This window comes from Xyrauchen texanus, chromosome 14, assembly GCF_025860055.1.
Source record: "Xyrauchen texanus isolate HMW12.3.18 chromosome 14, RBS_HiC_50CHRs, whole genome shotgun sequence".
NCBI classification, from domain to species: Eukaryota; Metazoa; Chordata; class Actinopteri; order Cypriniformes; family Catostomidae; genus Xyrauchen; species Xyrauchen texanus.
This window is the reverse complement of record NC_068289.1, coordinates 14,572,819-14,597,073: the sequence shown is the minus strand read 5'-3', so window position 1 is coordinate 14,597,073 and position 24,255 is coordinate 14,572,819. Positions and strand designations below refer to the sequence as shown.

The 24,255-nt window shown below is 36.9% G+C and overlaps 1 protein-coding gene across 5 annotated transcripts; it reads right to left on the bottom strand.

The window, feature by feature from the left end:
- Positions 1-658: 658 nt before the first annotated feature.
- On the bottom strand, positions 659-23,306 carry LOC127655338 (uncharacterized). 5 transcript variants are annotated; one of them, XR_007972029.1, is made up of 10 exons: positions 23,054-23,306; positions 18,860-19,107; positions 18,604-18,718; positions 14,521-14,691; positions 8,754-8,827; positions 8,359-8,556; positions 8,099-8,236; positions 4,034-4,123; positions 3,778-3,910; positions 659-3,379 (listed from the first exon to the last, which is right to left on the bottom strand). XR_007972029.1 is itself a non-coding variant. In XM_052143095.1 (10 exons), the coding sequence occupies exons 2-10, from the start codon at positions 19,097-19,099 to the stop codon at positions 3,251-3,253; spliced, it is 1,299 nt and encodes a 432-aa protein (XP_051999055.1). In that variant the 5' UTR covers positions 19,100-19,107; positions 23,054-23,306; the 3' UTR covers positions 659-3,250. The 5 variants fall into 5 exon arrangements, 4 of the variants coding, with proteins under 4 accessions (XP_051999055.1, XP_051999056.1, XP_051999057.1 ...); XM_052143095.1 differs by having other exon boundaries at positions 3,778-3,921; XM_052143096.1 differs by having other exon boundaries at positions 3,778-3,921; positions 18,619-18,718.
- Positions 23,307-24,255: the final 949 nt, after the last annotated feature.

Below are 24,255 nucleotides of genomic sequence, written 5' to 3'. Positions count from 1 at the left end.
AAAATAATTCAGAAACAGTTCTCATCTTGTTTTGGATGTGTAGCCTAAAGAATATGACATGCAGATATCCTAGACCCTTAATAGATTTTACATTAATAAATATTTTATTTTAATGTAAATTCTATTAATCAATATGTATCTGAATTACAGTATAAACAATCGACAAGTATGATTTGTTTCATAATCGTGAAGCCCTAATGATTTTGATCAGTCTCTCCCTAATGTCAAACTTGACTTGTGATACTTATGCCAGCTAAAATGCATAATGCCATTAAAGCAAAAGAAGGACATACCAAAGTCCTATGCAATTAAAAGGTTTGTATGAAATTAGAAAACAATGCAAAATACAAGCAATCAAGTGGGCTTAGTCTTTTGGACCACTTCATCGAGTGCAGAGTAATACTAGCAACTGATGACTAGATTATGTTTGGATCTTGAAAACCTTACATAATTTAGATATTTATTAGTATTTAAACATACACAAACCAAAAACTTGTGATCTGATTGAATAAGGAAATGTAAAAATATACAGTGCATTTCTGAAGCAGCACTGCCTCCCTCTGAATATTACACTTACTGTAAGAGATTTGTCTGTTAACTATACCATTTCAACAAGAATTAGGACACATCAAATATCAATTAAATATATACTTTATTTCTTCATATTTTTATCCTTGCAATACATTTATAAAAGACAATGCAATATTGCTTTAGATTTCAACTATATGAATAAACTCCATGCAATAAAATGAGCCTAGCATTGACATTTTGTTAAGGGTAATTGCATTGCATTGATATCCTTCTTGACTATAAAAGAGACATGAGGTAACATTGGGACTTTTTCAAAGGTGAGATATAATTAAAAACTGTCCTTCAGCTTGCAGATGACAGATTCAAATGAAATGATTTCGATGAAGCATTGGGAGGTGTGATCAAGTGGAGTGTTATGGTATTGATCTCATGCAGAGTTGAAAAGGCACTGGCTGAAACAAGAGGTGTTGAACCTCATTCTACTCGTGCATCTCATCCTATAGTATCAGCCCTTGCAATACTATGCTATAGTATCACATGCCCTACTATTAAATTACATGCCCATACTGCATCACTGTAAACATTGATATTTAAAAGCCTGTGTCTAATAGATTCAAAAAACTTTTCCAAGCCAGCTAGACAGATGGGGAATTGATTTTCAGAAACTTTCCATGTGGATCTCACATTCTTCAGAAAAATACTTGTTAACACATAATCAAATCAGGCATTGAATCATGTCATATAATACAAGTCTGACAGACAAGAGTTTTATTAGAAACCAGGAATGATATTTCATCAGCCTGGTACCCTTTGAATAATGTATAAAATATCATATCATGCATTACAAGAAGTACTCATAAGTAATGGTACTTGCTGATAACTTTCAGATAAACTGATATGCTGCTATGTTCTCTGCTGAAGACATCAAACACTCCTAGTGAAAAATTCTGAGCATGAAATGGTCCTGAAACTCCAGTAATTAATTCCTCTTCCATCTCCTATGCATTTCCCCACAGAAGCATAGAGACGAAACACAATATGGGGTGTCCAGACACATTAAACAGTGAACAGCTCTCAAGCTGTGTCGGTCCTGGGGACATAACTCTGGACTACTGGAACAGATTGTGACAGTAATGACAGTAGGATGTTTATGAGGCCTGGATTCTTAAACAGTTTAGTATAACATTCTTTGAAAAGAATGCAAATTAAAAAGAAAATGCAAGGATAAACCAAATACCCAAGAAAATGCCTTATAAATGCACGTATGTATCTCACAAATCAGACCAAACCATTCCTAGGGCTAGGCAGTAATTTTGCTGTCGAAACGGCGATACAAAATTAAGCAATGTTCTGAATATTACGAAGACTTTAAGGGTTTTGGGAATTGGGTCATGCCCAATTCCCAAGGTGCTCTAAATCCTCTTGGTGGCACGGTTGCTCACCTCAATCCGGGTGGTGGAGGACAAGTCTCAGTTGCCTACACTTCTGAGACAGTCAATCCGCGTAACTTATCATGTTTCTCGTTGTGCATGACACAGTGGAGACTCTCAGCATATGGAGGATCATGCTACTCTCCGCAATCCATGAACAACTTACCACACACCCCATTGAGAGCGAGAACCACTAATCGAGACCATAAGGAAGTTACCCCATGTGACTGTACCCTCCCTAGTAACCGGGCAAATTTGGTTGCTTAGGAGACCTGACTGGAGACACTCAGCACATCCTGGATTCAAACTCACTACTCCAGGGGTGGTAGTCAGCGTCTTTACTCGCTGCGCTACACAGGCCCCCTTTAAGACAGATGTTTACATATTGTTTCTGATTTGCATTGGTAAGTTTCAATTTATCAATTCAAAATTATTCAGCAATTTGTTTTGTCATCAATCAAAAATGTTCATAGAAGTCTCTGTGTGGAAAGTTTCATATATTAAGATGTTTTGGTAAAATGTAGGTAAATATTGCTGTTGTATTGTTAAATTGTGCCTTTAAATGAAAATAATTAAATATCATTGAGCTCATTTAGTGAAAAACCGTGTGCAATTTGGTTGAAATTATGGTTGTTCTGACTGAAAAAATTAATAAATTACCTTTTAAGCCATTTCAGTGCAAAAACATAAATATAAAGATATATACTGACTATCATCCAAAGGCTGAAATGCATAAATACAGTATTTATACAGCATATATATAGCTATAACAATATAAAGTTTTTCATCCCTAAACTTTACATAAAAGACATGCTCTTGTGTTTAGGGTAATTAAGCAATATGCACCATAGTTTATCTGTGCAAAATTGTCCCTTTTTTGCTTTTCATTGTGTTATAGAAACTCTAATTTAAATACATTTTAAAGATAAATTCACATTGATGCAATAAATAGAATAATTTAGATAAATTAGTCTATATACATTTATAAAGATATCCTTTGTAGGCTAATTATTAAGACTATTAGCAGTGCATAATTATCAGTGTATATAAATTATACAATTTGGAAAATAACAGGTAGAAAATTAAGTTATAATTATTAGGCTACATATTCACAATGCCCTTTGGGAGGTTGCAGAACAAGGGAAGGAGATCTAAATGCATAGTTACAGTAAATTATTTCAGGGTACAGTTTTGAATCTCTCTTCCCTGCTGCATGTGTTCAATACAAACACAATGCCCACAATGAGTCGGTGATAAGAGTGATAATGTGCGTGAGAATATGGTTTAGTTCAGTCTGTGCTGTTTGTAGACCAGTCATATGGCAGATAGCTCACTTTCACATTTCCTTGCGACATTAGGGCTTGTAGACTCCTCTTCTTTTGTGATGCTCCCATGTGATCAAACACCCAATCCAGCAGCTGCAAAAAAAAAAAACACTGATAACTGATCAAATTATGTCATCATTTACTCACCCTCATGTATTTCCTAACCCCTATGACTTTACTGCATTAAAACACACAAAAAAATACCTAGCAAAATGGACTACTTTTATCATCTTTTGATGGTGCTTTTGTGTCTATTTTTGGGCCTTCACAACCTCTGCTCCCCATCCTCTGTCATTGCATGAAAAAAAGAGAAGCTTGGACATTCTGACAAATATCTCATTTTGTGTTCCATGGAAGAAAGTCACACAGGTTTGGAACAGCAGGATGCGTAAATAACAGAATTCAAGAGCATTTAAACATTGTTAACATAACACAAGAATATATTCCATGTGCACACATGGAAATTGATTAAATAAATATTTTAGTAATACCTTCTCATCAGTGCCTCCAAAGTCTGCCTTGTACCATTTGAATATCTGGCTGAGTTTCACCTCTCTTCTCCCACTGTCAATCATGCAGCTCTCATCATTCTCCAAGAACGCTTCTGCAGCAGCACACAGCTGACTATCAATGTCCTGATGGGACACATGCATTATCATTTTTGTGTGAAAACATAATTTTGCTTCCCATTATTAGAAACATGTGTTTGTAGATAGCATTCTAAATGAGAATAAGTTTGGCAGTAACCTGTGGTGTGTAAGTCTTGATTGGAGGACAGCCCTTTGCACCACAGTTCAACGCAAAATGAATAAGAGGCTCAACATCAGGAAGCGCCACCTAATGGATGAGCACACACATAACTGATGTATTTACTAATGGCCATTACAACTATCCATTTTTCCTGTCTGGAGCAATTGTAAGCTAAAACTAGGTAAAGCCCAGCACATCATATAAACCTCGCAACATATAAAAATATAGTTAAGTTGTACCTTTTTAATTTTTTTTATTATAACATTTCTTCCTCCCTGAAGTAAAAACAATACAATTATGCACTTGATTTTTACATGCAAATTTCTCAATTACATCAGTCATTTGCATATGCAAATAAGCAAATTTATGTTAACGTAATTTCAGTAAAAACCTACACTTCTATAAGTTGAAACATGAAGAAAGTATGAGAATGTGTCATGTATTGAGGGCAAATTGCGGACAACTGGTGAAAAGAACAACAATTACATGACTTAAAATGATGTCATAACAATAATAACCAGTAGATGGCTGCAGAGACTGCGTGGTCTCATTACCTGTTATAACTTCATTTTAGATTTTGATTAGATTATCACAAGTTAGGCATTTGGATATATAATTAAACACAATTTTAAACAATTATTTATAAAAAGAATTGTAGCTTTTTCCCCCATTGTTTTGAAATGTGTTTTGTTGTTTTTTTTAAATAATGTGACATTACTGGATGTTTTCTGTCAAACCTGACCACGGTGATAAAAAGAGAAGTCCCAGAGTAAGCATTTTGTTATCAATTATTTATTTTACATTAATTTACATCATTCATTTATTAAATTAGTTTACTTAAGTTTCTTCGTTTCCATAACAGAAAGATGCAGTTTTTTGTCTGGAAGGTATGGGAGCTTATCCAATGTGGTCAGACTCAGCAGGGGCCAAAATTTACTCTTTAGCCCACCAGCCAAAGTGTCTGGTAGATGAAAACATTTACCAGCCAATAAAATGTTTCACTATCCAATTTTTAACATTTTTTTATTACATTTTACAAGTGGATTTTACAGACATGCGAGACAAATAAATAACAGTGTAAGCATGTTTAAAAAAATAAATACTTTTTTAAAAAACAAATTGTATTGTTTTTATTATTTGAGCAATATTTATTAGCCAGGTAGTCTTATTTTTCAGATTATTCACTTACTACAAAGAAAACTCAATTTGTATTATAAACTACATCACTACTTTCATATGAACGAGTGAGTCTCATGAGCCTTAAGTACAAATAACACAGTAACAGTTCTTGGTTTACTTGTAGTGAGTACATTTAAATGTAGTTAGCTCCAACTGATTCATAAGTCTTTTTGATTCACTAAAAAGAAGCTGTTCAAAAGAATAATTTGTCATAGCGCTTTGTCTCATCTCGAGCTGTAGATACAGTAGCAATGAGGGTTGCTGCTTAATAGTAATACAGGAAACACTAAAAGTATTTTAGTCTGGTTTTCTGTTCGCATTGCCGGAAGAATGAACGTTATAGAACCGTTAACAAAACCGAACGTCATGAAAATCGGTCGGTTTGATTCAACATGCGACCATTACCAGAGAACTTGTAATGTGTGATGGTAGCGGGTAATTAAAACATACTTCAACATCCACTGGAAATCCAAGAGTGGTTCCTCCCTTCATCCTGATGGCATGAATGCTCCTACTGCTTTCATCTTGCTTCCAGATTTACTGCTAACAGTACATGTACAGTGATGGGGAAGAAATATACTTACCCGGCGCGCTCACCAAGCCAGAGAGCTGCCGTTGTTGTATCGAATTGTGTTCCCCATCGGAATCTGTTTCCCCCTATCCCTGATAGTGTATGGTGTTTTGGTTATGGTTAGGGTAGGTATGGGTAAGGTAGGGTAGGGAAGGGTTAGGCTTAGGCTTAGGTTTGTGCATGGGGTAACGCATTATGACAGTGGACAATGTTACCGTCAGATACTGTTCCCCCATACAGATCTGCTGGGGGAAACAGATCCCGACAGGGAAACAGAGTTCGACACAACACTGTGTATTGTCAATTAGCTTTCAGTACATGAGCAATGCTATCTTACAGTTGTAAATATGCCAACTTCAATTTCAAATAACCAAAATATACAAACAGCATTGATTTTTTTAACTTTTGCTTAAATATAATGATGTGATGAAAGCACTGAATCCACCTTCACTCATCACGTGCCAGTGGACACACAGCATTGAGACTAACGATGAGCAGCGGGACTACAAGCTAATAAGAGCCGTTCTATATAAACACCTGTGACCTTACTGACTTTAGGCCTGTAAAACCCCCTTGAGGACAAAACTGGAATGTGTCAAATTATTTTACAAGCTGACACAGATAGAAAGGTAAAAAGCGCCTGCCAGAGTGGCGTGTGACACTGCAAATGTCACTGGCCAGATAGAACATGTACCTGCATTTTGCACTTGGTGGGTATTAATTTCGGACCCAGAGACTTTTTTTTTCTTTGATCTGTTTGACTGATTTTGACTGCGAACAGCAAAGGTGCAGTTTTTGTATTTTTTGTAACAACTCTTGTAAAACTTAATTTTGTTATATAACATCAAAAGATTAAGGAAACCATTTTATTCTGAAATTGGTCAAAAATGACCGAAAAGCCCAGGGCTGCGTTTCCGATAGATCATAGCGGTTAACAGCGTTTTCTATGACTGATTTTACGAACGTTCATTATTTTTTAAGTGCGTTTCCCAAAACTGCACTTAACATGAACATACGAGGACGTGCATTAAGTGCTACATAAGGGAATCGCTGTCCATGTGACAGTGCTGAAATGTGACGGTATAGTGCTATTCGTCATTGTAACTTCATTATATTTGTGAGTAACTTTACAATCAAGTGTAATTTACCTCGCTACATTTTTTTTACAATTATTTTCTTAAATATGTGACCTAATTAACTACATATTTTCATATCGTTTTACAATAATTTTGTGCAGAATTATCTTTTTCTTTTACACAATCTGCTTCCATAATCTGGTGTGCATTTGTAATATTTCGTTTTCATAAATTACTCTTGATATAAAGCTTTCAGGATTAGTGAAGACAGTGGAGGCCCCGTGTATGATTCTGCTAATTACAAGAATTCAATGAATATTACGAGGTACAATGTGTTATCACGGAGCGCAAAATAAGGAGACTTTTGGAAGATACAATTAAGGGACATTCACTAATAAAGTGGAGCTCTGCTCTTTACTCCCAAAAGTGATAACGGTGACTAAAAGAAATTAATCTATTTATCCATTTAGACCATTTATTTTATGCAATTGATTATTATTATTATTATTATTATTATTAGACTTGTCTGTTAAAATACAAATAAATTAAACACATACATCATATATACTGATATTAAAGTCTCAGCATAAATTGTAGCTATTAGTATTCAATTTATTAATGTGTAATTTGGCGATTGTCCTGCAGGTGTCTGCATGAGTCCATGTGCTTACGACGCTCATATTGCTGTACGATTTACTCTAGAGCACTCGTAAATCTATGAGTACTTAAGTTACGATGCTTTTGGGAAATGGTCTGCAAAAATAAAATGAATCATAAATTGAATTATATGATCGATTTAGGCATATGATGCTTTTGGGAATTGAGGCCCAGGAAGGTTAAGAAATTTACTAAACAAAAACAATACTACTTTTTAGTAACATTTAATACAATAAAAAGTTCTGAATGCGTATCTTTAACAACACGATGTCATATGAAACTTAAGTAATAGTTTAGTGAATATGTCAAGAACTACTTCTACCAATTCAGTAAGTGAGTTATTCAAAGCCATAGCTTATGAGTTTGTTTTTTCTTCGGTCAACAAATGCAGATGTTCAAGAACAATTAACAGAACCGAAGTCATGAAAATCCTTCGGTTTTAGTATATTGGAACAAGTACTTTGTTACCAACCATGAATATAACAACATAAGCCATCAGAATATAAATAAGCATCTATGGAAGAATGAGTATACTGTATATTAAGTGAGAACAAATCACACAGACTCTGCCTGGAATACCTGCAGTCGAGGGTCGTTCTTTGAAAAGGGCTTCAGGAGTTGTGCCACGCCCTTTCGATTTCCTCTGAGCACTCCATTTTCAATATCCTGCAGTGTGAATACCTCACCACCAATGAGGTAGCTCACATAGTTAAAGAACTGTAAGATCAGAAGCATCAAATGTATTTGATTTATTTCACTTTCTATTTTTGATCAAAACACCAGAATGAAGTCACAAGAACCTTTTCATTTGTGATCAAGAGCTGGGTGTCTTCTCTTACCCGGTACCTTTGCCATAGGTTTTTTGGAAAGCCCAGGTGCAGGTTGCCGTGGATCACGAGGGCGTTGTAGATGTTGATAAAGAAGGCCAGTTTCTCTTCACGACTCAGGGACAGAAGCTCCACACGCTGAAGTTTGACTGCTAGCTCACAGTACCGCTCGAAATACAGGCTCCGAGACATGGCCTTGTAATCAACTGTCTGGTCGAAGGTAAATACCCAGACGGTCAGGACACGTACATTTCTTATTTAAAACATAATGTGGTGAAACACTCCTTGTGTCCTTCACCCACCACAAACATCAAATGTTTGATTGCATATAGCACACTTAATCGTGGAACATTAGAACTTGCATCTATGCAGTAGGTGTGTGAGGAGATGATGAAATGGTGCATTACCTTGCCATCTTTAGAGAGATGATCAGAGTAGAGTTTCAGGATTTGACTCCTTAGCGCTTCAGAGAGATCACAAGCTGTGTAAGGCAAGTATCACAAATAATGAGTGTAACAAGAATGATTGAAACAACCAAACACAAGGGACCATAGTTGCAGATGTATACTTCATTGATAGTCCATTATGTAAGCGAGCTAGAATTACATTTCCTGAATGAATTTCCAGTGCAACAAAAGAATAGTGTTAAAGTTAGTTTAGATTTTATGATTGAAGGAGAGTTCCAATTAACTTATTTTTCAGCTCACACCTTTCAGCCCTCCAGTTCTCAAAGAGAATATGGTACAGGGATGGCCACTTCTGAATGGAACACACTCTGAGAACTTACCGTCTTTCATGAGGGCATGATCTACAGTCCCATGAAGCATTGCGAATGACGTAATCAAAATAAAAATGGTGGAAAAATATCTATTAATGGATTAATTATACCTATAGAGTCTATATATTTTGATTTAATTGCAAATTATCAAGATATTTGTAAAGATACAAGCAGTTTAAAGGTGTAGAGAGACAGTTTGGATTGCGTCATTCACAGTGCGTCATGCGAGTGTGTATTTGTTTAGCACACTAGTTTTGCATTGATTCTCTGATCGGTGGTTCATTACCCTTTAGGATAATGAATAACGTAGTTCTTTACCAGAAATTCTGCTTTTAAACATAACTTTTTTAAATGAAGACGAAATAAAGCAGACTGGTGGTTTCAACAGAAGAATACAGCATTGATTATCAACCTTGGAGCTCACGGTAGGTCTGTCTTTAAAGGTTTGTAAGTTACCATTGAAAATCGATTCCCCTATGGAAAAATTAAGAGGATTTTTTCTTCCATAGGCGGACTGTTATAGTTGTCAGTCGGCTGTGCACGAGAATCAACACATAATGTGACAGTCTTCATGGTGTTAGGGCATCTATAAATAGTTAAAAAGATGCTAGCAAGACAAAACCATCATAGTTCTGTATGCAAATATTATGAACCTTTACTGATGTTGTTGCAAATCCGATTACATTCTTTCTGCAGTGAACACAAAAGGAGATGTTAGGCAGAATGTTAGCTTCAGTCTAGGGATGTACCGATACCACTTTTTCTATTCCGATCTGAAATCTCAGCATCGGCCGATACCAATCCCAAGCCGATAACAGTGTTGTTTTTTGCATAATCAGTTTAGAATACCTTTACATTATTGTGTGGAACTAATTGGGAGTACTCTTTAATTTGTAAAGAAACACAAACCTCTAACCACATATTATTTCAATATAAATATATAGTTTTATAAGAATTACTTTGTTATTAACTAGTGTACTGGATAATGTCGCAGCAAAATTAACAGTAATTCCAGTCTTCATGTCTTCAGTAGAAAAGAAACCAGTGTTTTATTTTTGCGTTTTTTTTTTCAAAAACGTTTCAACTTGTCAGAGTCTGTCTCCCTCATGTTTCCTAGCACTCATTTGCCCTCATTTTGAAGTGTTTTCCCAGACTACATTTCCCATTATGCACTGCTCTCCTCACTGCCACCTGTTCCCCATCATTCTCACCTGTTTTCTTTTCCCTCATGCACCCTTGTGTGTATATATACCCTCTAGTTTTGCATTTATTTGTCAGTTCTTGTTTTTGCTGTATGAGTTCATGTTTGTTTGTTTCACTGTCATCATCATCATCATCATCATCATCATCATTAAATAGATCCAGCGTCTCCCGTCTCATCTCAGCAACTATTTGTGACAGAAGAACTGAACCAAAATGTATCTAGCGGTTGTCAGAATTCTGCTTCTCATGCAAGGGGACCGTCCAGTTGAGGATCACGTCCATGAGTTCTTAAAACTAGTGATTTTAGTGCACCATCCAGACCGCTGATCCTCACTGAACACTCTGTGAATATGTTGAGAAGGCTCTGGCCATGGAGGTCGTTCCCCAGTCGCTACCAGTGCCCACGACCACGGAGGTCGTTCCCCAGTCGCTACCAGTGCCCACCAGTGCCCACGACCACGGAGGTCGTTCCCCAGTCGCTGTCAGTGCCCACGACCACGGAGGTCGATCCCCATTCACTGCCAGTGCCCACAGCCACAGAGGTCCTTCCCCAGTCATTGTGGCTGCCTCCCAGGCCTCCTGACCCTGTCTCGGCCCTGTGGCCGCCTCCCAGTTCTCCTGACCCGGTTCCCGCTCTAACGCCATCTACCAAGCCTCCTGAACCAGTCCTGGCACTGTGGCCGCCTCCCAGGACTCCCAACTCTATCCCAGCCCTATGGCCGCCTGCCAGACCTCTGGACCCAATCCTTACCCTGCGGTCTCCTCCCTGGCCTCCTGGTCGTCTTCCGGGTTCCCTTACTCACCTGTATCTTCCTGCCTTCCTCAGCCATCTTTGGGAGGCCAGGAGTTGCCCCTTAAAGGGGGGGTTATGTCACAGTCTGTCTCCCTCATGTTTCCTAGGACTCTAATTTTGAAGTGTTTTCCCAGACTACATTTACCACAATGCACTGCCCTCATCACTGCCATCTGTTCCCCATCATTTTCACCTGTTTTCCATTCCTTCATTAGCCCTTGTGTGTATATATATATATATATACCCTCTAGTTTTGCATTTCTTTGTCAGTTCTTGTTTATGCTTTATGTGTTCACATTTGTTTGTTTCACTGTCATCATCGTCATTAAAAGCAAGCAATTAAATCCAGCGTCTCCTGTCTCATATCAGCAACTTTTGACACAACTTGCATCTGGACTTTAAAGGATTTAGATCTCTTTTTTTGTTCAATTTAATTGTAAGACATCAGTCCACTTTTCATTCACACAGTTATTTTTTGGAACCCATTCAACTTAAATAATGTTATAAATTGTAAACAAATACTAATGGTGACAACAATAATAATACATTGTTATTAATATTATTATTATTATTGACTTTTAATTTAAAAAACAACAGTAATATTTAAATTGTGCACTTTTTAAACCCTCACACTTTTATTTTGACATTCTGAACTTTCCAGGAATTTCTGTATGTGTCTGTTTGTAAGCAACTTCACAGTAATTTAATTTGCTTATTTTTCCAATTCCTGTAAAATGTTCCTCTGATGCCATTCTAAATGCATATTATAAGTGAACCGAACTATTGAGCGTCTACATCTGAGATGCTGTTCTTGAGTAGCGCTCAAATAATGTACACCACTGTGAAGGCTAAAAATAGCTGCGAGCGAATCACCAGCCTGTGCATGAGTTTGTGTCAACAGAGCAGCACCATTCACTAACACGCTGGCACTTGCGCATACAATATATTTACTTATTAAACACAGGCTTTTGTGATTCACAGATCTATCGCATGTCTTCAAGTGGCTTTGAATAAAATTACGAGTCATATGAACTGCTTTAATGGTGTTTTTTTGGTTCTTTTATTACATTTTTGGAGCTTTACATTAACGAACATGACTAACACACAGTATCAGATTTTGATCGGGCACGTCGGAACGGTACCCGATCCGTCTAAAAGCTTCCGTATTGGAGACGATACTGATCCAGGTATCAGATCTGTCCATCCCTACTTCAGTCACCATTTACTTTCATTGTATGGAAAAAAGATGCATTGAAAGTGAATGGTTACTGAGGCTAACTTTCTGTCTAACATCTCCTTTTGTGTTCCACAGAAATAAAGTCATAAGAAGTTGGAACAGCATGAGCGTGAGTCAAGGACATCATTTTATTTTTAGGGGAACTGTCCCTTTAAGTGGTTTGAGCCGAATCAATTGCATAAATGTAATAACATGGTTAGAGGTTTAGAACAACATGCAGTCAATGAAAATGTAATGTCAGTTAGATGTTCAAAACATTTCCAGTTACAAGACATTGCTGTATTGATAATTATACAAATTTACAGTAGATATGATTAAAGAATCATCAAGCTTCACTCATTAGAGACAGAATGCAGTCGCATGCAAATCACAAACACATGCAGGTCTAGAGGAGCTTAGCTTATGTAAGTACAGCAAGGCAACAAAGATAGGGGTTCAAAAGAATTTCACGGGGAAAATATAAATGTCAGCCCATAGAGGAGATAAGATGCAACAAGATTCCACTGTACATTAGATAATAGACCATTTCAAGAATGTAAACAAAAATAAATGAATTACAACTGTCTACACATATCCTTTCAACAAAGTCTCTTTTTCAAGGAAAGTCAATCCACTCGAAGACGCCAGCTATGAAGGTAAATTAGGTAAAAAGGTAAAAAACCAATGCCTAAATTGCATGCATAGAGTACGATTTGTAAAAGCGTATAATAAAGTTACAAGCATAATAGAAAAACGTGCATGCACAGAGTTAGATTTGTGAAAGTGTAAATTAAATTTCAAGCGTAAGAAAAAAATATTAGCAATACTTTAATGCTGTGGTTCTCAACACATTTTGATGAACACTCACCTACTTCATTCCCTTCCTTTACTTGAACGCCCCCAATTTGTAACCTAACGCCACCCTCTCTACTAATTTGCTCTCAGCGCCCCCTGGCATACTTTGAACACCCCCTGGGGGGGCAGTACCTCCCCGTTGAGAACCTCTGCTCTAATGCTTTTCATAAGAGTAATACATGTGTTGTGAATCTGTAATTGAGTATTAACACAAAGTACATTTTGTGTGTATTCTTCTGACTTCCTATTTTCATGCTTACATGTTTTGGCAATTTTTTGCAAACCGGCAATCAGCAATATACAAGCAAAGAAAGGGTGTAAAAAACAGCAAAACATATTGACAGAATAGAATCAGTGTAAATAACACTGCTGCTTCTAGTAACCATTCAAATAAGGTTTTCCTTGATCAGTTAATTCTGACCTATTGGTTTAATAACGTGACAGACAGCTTCTTCTTCATATGGCTATGTGTTGTTCCTCTGGGTATCTCTCCTCGCTTAAATATCAAACTGAAATATTTAAATATTGTGAGAAAATTTGTGCAAAAAGTGTGAGCACAACAAAGGGAAGATGGAACAGGGAATATTGTATTATTTCTGGAAAATATTTATGCCACAAACAAAAGTCATTTACACATTTGCAGTAGTTTATTTTACACATACAGACTGATTCTATGTGGTCAATCCATTTTGCCGTTCATTACACCCTTTCTTTTCTTGCATATCCCTGATTGCTCTTTTTGGCCACGTTTAGGTGTCAGAAGAATACACACCAAATTTACTTTGTGTTATTACATAATTACAGTTTCACAACACATGAATGCAACTTGATTTACACCTTTACAAAACATTCTGTGCGCATGCAATTTATTTTTACACTTGCAATTTGATTTATACTTTCACAAATCTTACTCTGTGCGTGCAAATTGTTCTATCATGCTTGTATCTTTATTTACAATTTTACAAATCTTACTCTGCGCATGCAATTCATTTAGGCACTATTTTACCTTCATACAGGTAGAGACCAGTCTTCTGAGGAGAGGCGTGCTCGGTGTTCAAAGGCAGCGGTGACGAGGCTGTATTGTTTTCGTTTACCGTTGTCTGCCTTTGGCCGCTCCAATATCCTCCATTAATTTTAATAGAAGTGGCCCATCTCTGCTAAATGGTCTCTGTTTTGACAAGCAGGAAATGTTCATGGAACAGTGCCGTCCCCAATGAACAGTCCTTGAAATGGTCTATAAGGCACCACATGATTAAAAAGTATAGATTATGAGTCTGTACTTTCTAGCCAAGACAGAATGGTGGCTATAGGAATACTGGTTCAACATACCCTTTATGGGGCTGCATGCTGCCGTTTCTCCAGAGTTGAGTGCTGCATTTGGAACATGCTCCAGTAACCTGAATAAGGCGCAACCCTCATTACACTGTCTTTGGCCTGTTACAGAGTTCAAATGCTTCCTGACCATTAAACTCTGGGCAGTTTCACCAGCTTCCTTCCTGTCTACACAGTGCAAGTGTCAGAAGGGAGTCAGAATATTCTGGGATAGCAAACACCACCACAAAATACACCATCCTTTAACTGTTCAACTTCACACACAGTGAGGTTTCAGTGAGACACTTACAATGGAAGTGAATGGTGGCCAATCTGTAAATGTTAAAATACATACTGTTTCAAAAGAACAGTCACAAAATGTAAAAAAAAATGTGTGTTAACATGATTTTAGTGTGATAAAATCACTTACAACCCTTTTCTGTGTAAAGTTCTATCCAATTTTATAACTTCATTGCCATGATGACGTAACGTCAACGAACCCTAAAATGGCTGTAAAGAATTATGACTTAAAAAACTTTACAACTCAAATAATACATTAATTTTAACAGAAGAATTAATGTAAGAGCTTTTATAAAATTATACACTTCACATCTCTCCTTAAACCCACCCAAAAAATTGGCTTCCATTGTAAGTGCCTCCCTGTAACCTTGATTTTTGCTTTAAAAAAAAAAAAAAAGGATTGGATTGGATTGGATGATTCAAAATTATTCTTTGTTGTAATCAACATTATGCCACAAATGCAGTCGATTGATCTTATCTTGTATTGAACCTGGAATATTCCTTTAATGCCAAGCAAAAGTGCTATTTCTAGCCCTTACGTGCAGACGTGAGTTTTTATTTTATAATTAATTAAGAAGATCCACATTATATCCATGTCTAGATTTCTTTCTCCTCTAGCAAGACCTTTGATATTAGGGCAAAGATGTACTGCAAAACTCCTACTCTTAACAACAATTTTTATATTGTTTTCTTGTAAAAATATACTTCAGATAAATGTACTTGAAAAGCTACACTGCATAAGATATTTAGACTTTTTCAGAGAATGTATTCTTAATTTCAGCAGTTACAGAAATACTCAAACGGCCCATCTGGCACCGATAATCATACGCGGTCCAAATCACTGAGATCACATTTGTTCCCCATTCTGATGGTTGATATGAACATTAACTGAAGCTCCTGACCATATCTGAATGATTTTATGCACTGCACTGTTGCCACGCGATTGGCTGATTGTTGGTGCCAGACGGGCTGGTTTGAGTATTTCTGTAACTGCTGATCTCTAGAATTTACTCAGAATTGTGCCAAAAACAAAACAAATCCAGTGAGTGGCAGTTCTGTGGACGGAAACAACTTGTTGATGAGAGAGATCAACAGAGAATGGCCAGACTAGTTTTAACTGACAAAGTCTACAATAACTTAGATAACCGCTCTGTACAATTGTGGTGAGAAGAATACTGTAACAGGAGTTATGGAAAGGAGGAGGCGAGAACCGGCTTGACAATATAAATTATATTTAATTAAGAACTTAAACCAAAAGACACACACACGTCAGACAGCTGTCCATAAACGCTCTCTCTCTGTCGCACCACCTTCTGCAGTCGGCCCTTATCCCTCTCGGAGGCTTGATTAACTTTATAAGGGGCCGGGTGTGTAGAATCATGACCAGGCCCGCCCTCCACCCTGTCACAAATACCATCTCAGAATGCTATCATGAGATGCGGATTGGCGCTGTTTTGGTGGCACGAGGGGGACCTACACAATATTAGGCAGGGGGTATTAATGTTGTGGCTGATCGGTGTATATATGTTAAATGGAGCTGAAAGCAATGGGTGTTTCTCAATTCTATGAAAGCAGAGAATGTGCTCTCGTGAAGTCCGGTCTTGCCAAGCCAGCTCGATGGAACGAACTCAGAAGGACAGGAGGATGTAGAACGCATCTATTGCAAGCATTGAGATGTGCTACAACTTCCTGTTATACAGTTAACCGTCACAGCACATTTGAAGGCAGTGAGAGAACTACTGGCATTATCACATCAGTGACAGCATTATTATCATCACACCAGTGAGGATTTGCAGGAATAGTAACACTAAAAGTCTGTAAACACTCATTTCCTTCATGTGTTTATAAATATATATTAAAATTATGCCCAACAAAACAACAAAAGTCAACAGCTTATAACAACTCTCACAAGCTGTCAGACTTTCACGAGCTTACAGCAGGACACTCTTGTGGTAAAACCCTGATATATCAGTGGGTAATTGCCCATCGTTTGCCACTGTAGTAACAGGTTGTTGCCCACAAGTCACCATCCAATTCATCCTTGATATTCTACCTTTTCAAGAACACATCCGGGTAATGTTATGCATTCGGCTCTTGTGTTATTGAGGATTGAATTGAACTTCGGCATTGGATGATGACCACTCCACGAGAACATGACAACAAAAAATAACGCACGTTGAGAAACAGCCAAAGTCTAAACAAGCCAGGTGTGTACACTTTTATAAAATAAAGCATTCAAACTCTGTGAAAAACTGCTAAGCTTTCTGTGGATTTTTGTGCAGGCCTAGTGATAACAAACCTGTTTGTGGTGCAGTAAAACATTAAGTATTACATGTGTTTTGGAACATTGTTTTAGTTGCCCCGCTGAAGTTATACATAGAGAGCTGAAGTAACTTACTAAAACCCTTCTATTTACACAGCCAGTCCACCAGCTCAGTGCCAGTGAAGCTATTCCTGTACACCCTCAACCCCCTCCTGTGGCTGCCAATCACCCTGCTCCTCTTCAACTCCTCTATCATGTCCGCATAAGCATCCCTCTCACACTTAAACTCTATAAGAGCATACAAAGTATTTGCAGCCAGACTAGCATTGTAGCATACTGTAGATGTATAATTAATATTTAATTAATTATTAAAAAACTAACAGCACATATATTGAATTGAATAATTCCAAATCATGTCTCATCTCACTTCTACACAATAAAAGACTCAACTGTGTAGAGATTAACTAAAAGAGGCCCACTGGACAGTAATGATTTGAGGTGCTGGACTGATACTAAAAAAGGACTATTCAGTCTTCATCTTGCTCTTGGCAACACTATAATCTGATGAGAGAAAAAATAAGGTTGCATTTGCATCTTGGAGAAACAGCTGGTGATATTTAAAGAGGGTGGATGGCATGCAGCCAGATGAAATCCTTGTCAAGTTTCTTGATAAAAAGATAATAATGGCAACACAAACAGCATTCATTCCCTCAACACTCTAGGCAAGCAACAAGTAGAAGGAACAAGGAAAACATGTGAACATCTTTCAGAAAAAAAACAAGCACACTGGCACACACGCCACAGCGCCAGTGCCCTTCTACCAAGGAGAGCCTACAAGCTTAACAAAAAAAGGCATAATGCGGCAGTCCCATAGAACTTCTATGGGCGGAAATGTCTTAACACACTAAAGTTGACCGTTATGCTCTCTCCTATGATAGAGCCACTGAGGTTGTTATTTCATTAAATAAAAGAATCTCACAGCAATTCCCTGTCAGTGATAAAATTATGGAGAAATGAGCTCTAAGCGCTATTTGATGTACAAAACTAGCCCAGATGGGACTTGTGACAGAAATCAAGTATAATCATGTATAATTAATATTTAATTAATTATTTACAAAAACTAACAGCACATATATTTAATTTAATAATTCAAAATCATGTCTCATCCCACTTCTACACAATAAAAGACTCAACTGTGTAGAGATGAACTAAAAGTAATGCTTTGAGGTGCTGGACTGATACTAAAAAAGGACTATTCAGTCTTCATCTTGCTCTTGGCAACACTATAATCTGATGCGAGAAAAAATAAGGTTGCATTTGCATTCATCCTTGGAGAAACATCTGGTGATATTTAAAGAGGGAGGATGGCATGCAGCCAGACGAAACCCTTGTCAAGTACATTGATAAAAAGATAATAATGGAAACAGAAACAGCATTCATTCCCTCAACACTCTAGGCAAGCAACAAGTAGAAGGAACAAGGAAAACATGAGAACATCTTTCAGAAAAAAAAACAAGCACGGTATATGAAAGGCTAACCTCCATCAAGCTCACCCTCAGGGTCAGGACTGTTTTCCTCAGGCACAGGTGGAGCGTCCAGAGGCAACGGATGCTCTCTTATCGATAAGACGAGGAGTTCAAGATGCTCAGGATCCTGAGAATACACATTCGAAATGTTCTTTACCACTGATCAATCCCAATTCCCAGAGGCAAATATCAAGCCAGAGCTAGTGGATACGTAGTTAATACTATTCAAAGTCAGGTACTGTGTATAAGTGCAGACTGTGGGACTCACCAGGTTCTGGAGGTCCTCGTTGTTTCCAACATAAACATTATTGAAGAATATCTGAGGAACAGTACTGTGGCCTGTAAGCTCATTCACTCGAGTTCTTAGTTCTTTATGCTTGTTTAAATCCACATCGCACACAGGCAGACCCAATTTACTCAGAGTGGTTTTGGCCTGTATGCAGTGTGGACATCCTGGCACAGAGTACACGGTTACACGTCCCTTCATGCTGGTATTGTTATCGAACATCAAAGCACCTGAAAAGTAAAAATGATGCTTACATACATTTGAAGAACTGTACAAATTAAATCCCTGAAACGAATCAAAGTGGCACTGATATCTGTAAAGATTTCTGACTACCAGTAGTAAAACTAATTAACAATGAACTAACAAAACAAATAATAATCATTTTCCTTCACAAACATTTACCATGGTGAGCATGATTTGCCCAGATACTCCTGCAAAACTATAATATGTGAATTTTATAATTGCTTTTATTTTATTTAATGTTTTTTTTTCATTATTAATGCTTTTGCTAACCATTTCTATTAAGCCAATATTTATAATGCATTTAAATATCTCATAATATGCATATGTTATAACTTCTCATAAATAATTGAAACCACAATTATATTACATTATAATACTTACCTATTCATGTAGTATTTTATATATATATATATATATATATATATATATATATATATATATATATATATATATATATAGATTACTAAATAAATTATATATTACATAATATATTCAATTGAAGTCAGAAATGTACAAATGTGAAAATGTGAAATGTGCAACTTACAAACAAATACATTTAAACTCATTTTTTCACAATTCCTGACATTTAATCGTATAAAACATTCCCTGTCTTAGGTCAGTTAGGATCAATACTTTATTTTAAGAATGTGAAATGTCAGAATAATAGTGGAGATAATGATTTATTTCAGCTTTTATTTCTTTCATGACATTCCCAGTGGGTCAGAAGTTTACATACACTTTGTTAGTATTTGGTAGCATTGCCTTTAAATTGTTTAACTTGGATCAAACGTTTTAAGTAGCCTTCCACAAGCTTCTCACAATAAGTTGCTTGAATTTTGGCCCATTCTTCCAGACATAACTGGTGTAACCGAGTCAGGTTTGTAGGCCTCCTTGCTCACTCATGCTTTTTCAGTTCTGCCCACAAATGCAGTGCTTGAATTGCCACTCCAATACCTTGACTTTGTTGTCCTTAAGCCATTTTGCCACAACTTTGGAGGTATGGTTGGGGGTCATTGTGCATTTGAAAACCCATTTGCGACCGAGCTTTAACTTCCTGGATGATTTGTTGAGATGTTGCTTCAATATGTCCACTTAATTTTCCTTCCTCATGATGCCATCTATTTTGTGAAGTGCACCAGTCCCTCCTGCAGCAAAGCACCCACACAACATGATGCTGCCACTCCCATGCTTCACGGTTGGGATGGTGTTCTTCGGCGTGCAAGTCTCACCCTTTTTCCTCCAAACATAACGATGGTCATTATGGCTAAAAAGTTCGATTTGTGTTTCATCAGACCAGAGGACATTTCTCCAGAATGTAAGATCTTTGTCCACATGTGCACTTGCAAACTGTAATCTGGCTTTTATGGCAGTTTTGGAGCAGTGGCTTCTTCCTTGCTGAGCAGCCTTTCAGGTTATGTCGACATAGGAAACATTTTACTGTGGATATAGATACATGTCTACCTGTTTCCTCCAGCATCTTCACAAGATCCTTTGCTGTTGTTCTGGGATTGATTTGCACTTTTCGACTCAAACTATGTTCATCTCTTTGAGATAGAATGCGTCTCCTTCCTGAGCGGTATGATGTCTGCAAGGTCCCATGGTGTTTATACTTGCGTACCTTTGTTTGTACAGATGAACGTGGTACCTTCAGGTATTTGGAAATTGCTCCCAAGGATGAACCAGACTTGTGGACAATTGCTCCCTAAAAGAACCAGACAGTCAACAATTTGTTTCAATTCTTTTCTGATTTCTTTTGATTTTCCCACGATGTCAAGCAAAGAGGCACTGAGTTTGCAGTTAGGCCTTACAATACTTCAACAGGTACATCTCCAATTCAGTACACATCCTATCAGAAGTTAATTGACTAATTGTCTAAAGGCTTGCCATCATTTTCTGAAATTTTCCAAGCTGTTTAAAGGCACATTTAACTTAGTGTATGTAAACTTCTGACCCACTGGAATTGTGATATAGTCAATTAAAATGTAAACAATCTGTCTGTAAAATATTGCTGGAAAAATAACTCAGTTCATGTACAAAGTAGATTTGCCAAAACTATAGTTTGCTAATAAATCTGTGGAGTTGTTAAAATGTGTTATAATTACTTCAATCTAAATGTATGTACATTTCTGACTTCAACTGTATTATATACACTGATCAGACACAACATTAAAACCACCTGCCTAATATTGAGCCAACCCACTGAATATTCTTCTCTCCACAATTGTACAGAGCGGTTATCTGAGTTACCGTTCACTTTGTCAGTTCAAACCAGTCTGGCCATTCTGTTGACCTCTCTCATCAACAAGGTGTTTCATCCACAGAATCACTGAATGTTTTTTGTTTTTTGCTACATTCTGAGTAAATTCTAGAGACTGTTGTGTGTGAAAATCCCAGGATATCAACAGTTACAGAAATACTCAAACCAGCCCATCTGGCTTACCAACCATCATACATGTGATTATCTAATCAGCCAATCACGTGGCAGCAATGCAGTGCGTAAAATCATGCAGATACGGGTCAGGTGCTTCAGTTAATGTTCACATCAGCCATTAGAATGTGGAAAAAATTTGATCTCATTGATTTGGAGAGTGGATGATTGTTGGTGCCAGATGGGCTGGTTTCAGTATTTCTGTAACTACTAATCTCCTGGGATTTTCACGCACAAAAGTCTCTAGAATTTTCTCAGAATGGTGCCAAAAACAAAAAACATCCAGTGAGGGCAGTTCTGCAGATGGAAACACCTTGTTGATGAGAGAAGTCAACAGAGAATGGCCAGACTGGTTTGAACTGACAAAGTCTACGGTAACTCAGATAACCGCTCTGTACAATTGTGGTGAGAAGAATATAATCTCAGAACGCTTTTCTGAGAAGTGGGTTGGCGCTGTTTTGGCGGCAAGAGGGGGACCTTAGGCAGGTGGGTTTAATGTTGTGGCTGATCGGTGTATATATCTGTATTATGCATATATGCTTTAAGTAAAATGACAAAACCAATGTCTTATAACCACATAAAAATATTGTATGGATTATTATCAGTCATTATAAGACAATCTTGTAAAAATGCCTATTATATATTTTCATATATTTGCAAGCTTTATCATTCACTGGGCCTATGTCCTACCTTACACGGTGTTGGGCAAATTTATATGTGAAATTTCTTAATGTCTCAAAATGTACAATGTGAAAGTGTGTTCTTTTGAATTCTGTGCATTTTTCCATAAATTCAATTATATAAGCTTGACTTGTAATGTATTGTGTGTTACAAGTTTATGTTATGGCTGTTTATAAGAAGACATTTCTATAGTAACTTTACTTAAAGCAGACCAAGGCCACATAATGGTATATGATCATGTCATAAAGCTTTAAGTTGACACTATGTCCCTTTTCATGACGGCAATTATACAGTACCTAATATTTATACATACATTTTACATTATAATTTCTGTGGATACATTGGATGGTAATAATTGTGGTATTGAATTATAGTCTAAAATATATAACTATGCATAGGTTAAGTGTTATAATATAGGCTATTATAACTGTAGTAAGAAACATTTGAGGAGTTATAACATATTATAAGGTTCATTATGAAACGTTGTGAATGCATATAATGATTTACAATTCATCATAAATATGTGCTTCATAGAAATAATGGAAAGACAAGTATATTGAATGACAAATCATCACAATTTCATTTTTGTAACAGTAACAGAAGTTACTTTACATTTTGTCTGGAAAATGTGGACGATATTTGAACTGGACTTCAAAGGACTATAAATATCTCATCTTATGATACAACAACGGCACCTTGATACAGGAGAAATTAATCACTCTGTCAAAGAACTGATGAGGGTCAACAGTAATGTTGCAGAGGCCAAATAAAATACAAATATAGCAACCCAGCAGATGTTACGCTTCTGTATATTTTGGACTTACCTTTTCTTTCAAGATGGTTTTAAGCAGATCAGTGCGCTCGGCCACAGCCACCATAGACTTTAACTTATGACCGATTACAGGTAAACGGATTTGCTGAGAAGGCTGATTTTCACTCGCTATAATTAGAAGATTGAACATTGTTGTATGATGTTACTGCGCACGACAATGCTATTCATACTGACCAACAATATGAATCATTCGCAGTTGCATGATTTTCACAGCGGAATAGAGCGACACTGCATACCAGAGCGAGCGTCACTCTCACAGCAATGTGAAGTCAGCAAGCGTAAGGGAAAATAATAGAATATAAGTGTTCTAGTATAGTAGTGTCATTTATTCTTCTTTCATTTTCATTAATATTAGATCACAATGGCTCATTCACTCTATTTCTGTTTTTTTTACTAATTTAATTTATATATTTTCACACAGAACATACATTGTCAGTTAAAAGTTTGGACATATATATATATATATATATATATATATATATATATATATATATATATATATATATATATATATATATATAGCTAATAATAAGATATATGGTTCTTTAAAGTGGCCAGGCTTTGCTTATATTACAGTACTAATGAGGTGCCACCTGAGATGCTTTTTAAGTTCCTATGTATGCTTGGCACTTGTTGGCTGCTGTCTCTTCTACAGTCTTCTACAGTCCGAAAGTAATTTCGAGCATAAACAGGGTTGTAGCATGAAATTCTGGGCCACCTGACTGTATATTGGCCAGGGCTCCTTCCTTTCATATAAAATAAATATTTGCCCTGGACCTGTGGGCTCCATTAATCATTGCCACCTTTCACCATTAGATCAAAGGGTTTTTCAGAAGGAACATTAACTAAGCATAGTGTGTCCAAACATTTGACAAATTAAACAGAAATAACAACTGAAAATGTCTACAAAAAGATTAAAGGCATTAGACATTCAACGTTGTGTCATGAGAGTAACTTTATTCAAGCACTCTCCATCGCAATGTAGGGTCTTTTATTTTGAAATATGACACTTCCTGAAGTGGTGTTGTAGCCTGCAGTTGTTTCTGACTTTATGATAATCTGGGTGGCGTCATCGGAAACCTTCTACTAAATTAGCCTGTATGCTTAGCATAGACAAGAGGCCGTTTCTTGAATGGATGTCTATGGAAGAGATGCTTCAGTGTGGAAACAGCTCATCATTTAATGAATTTACCA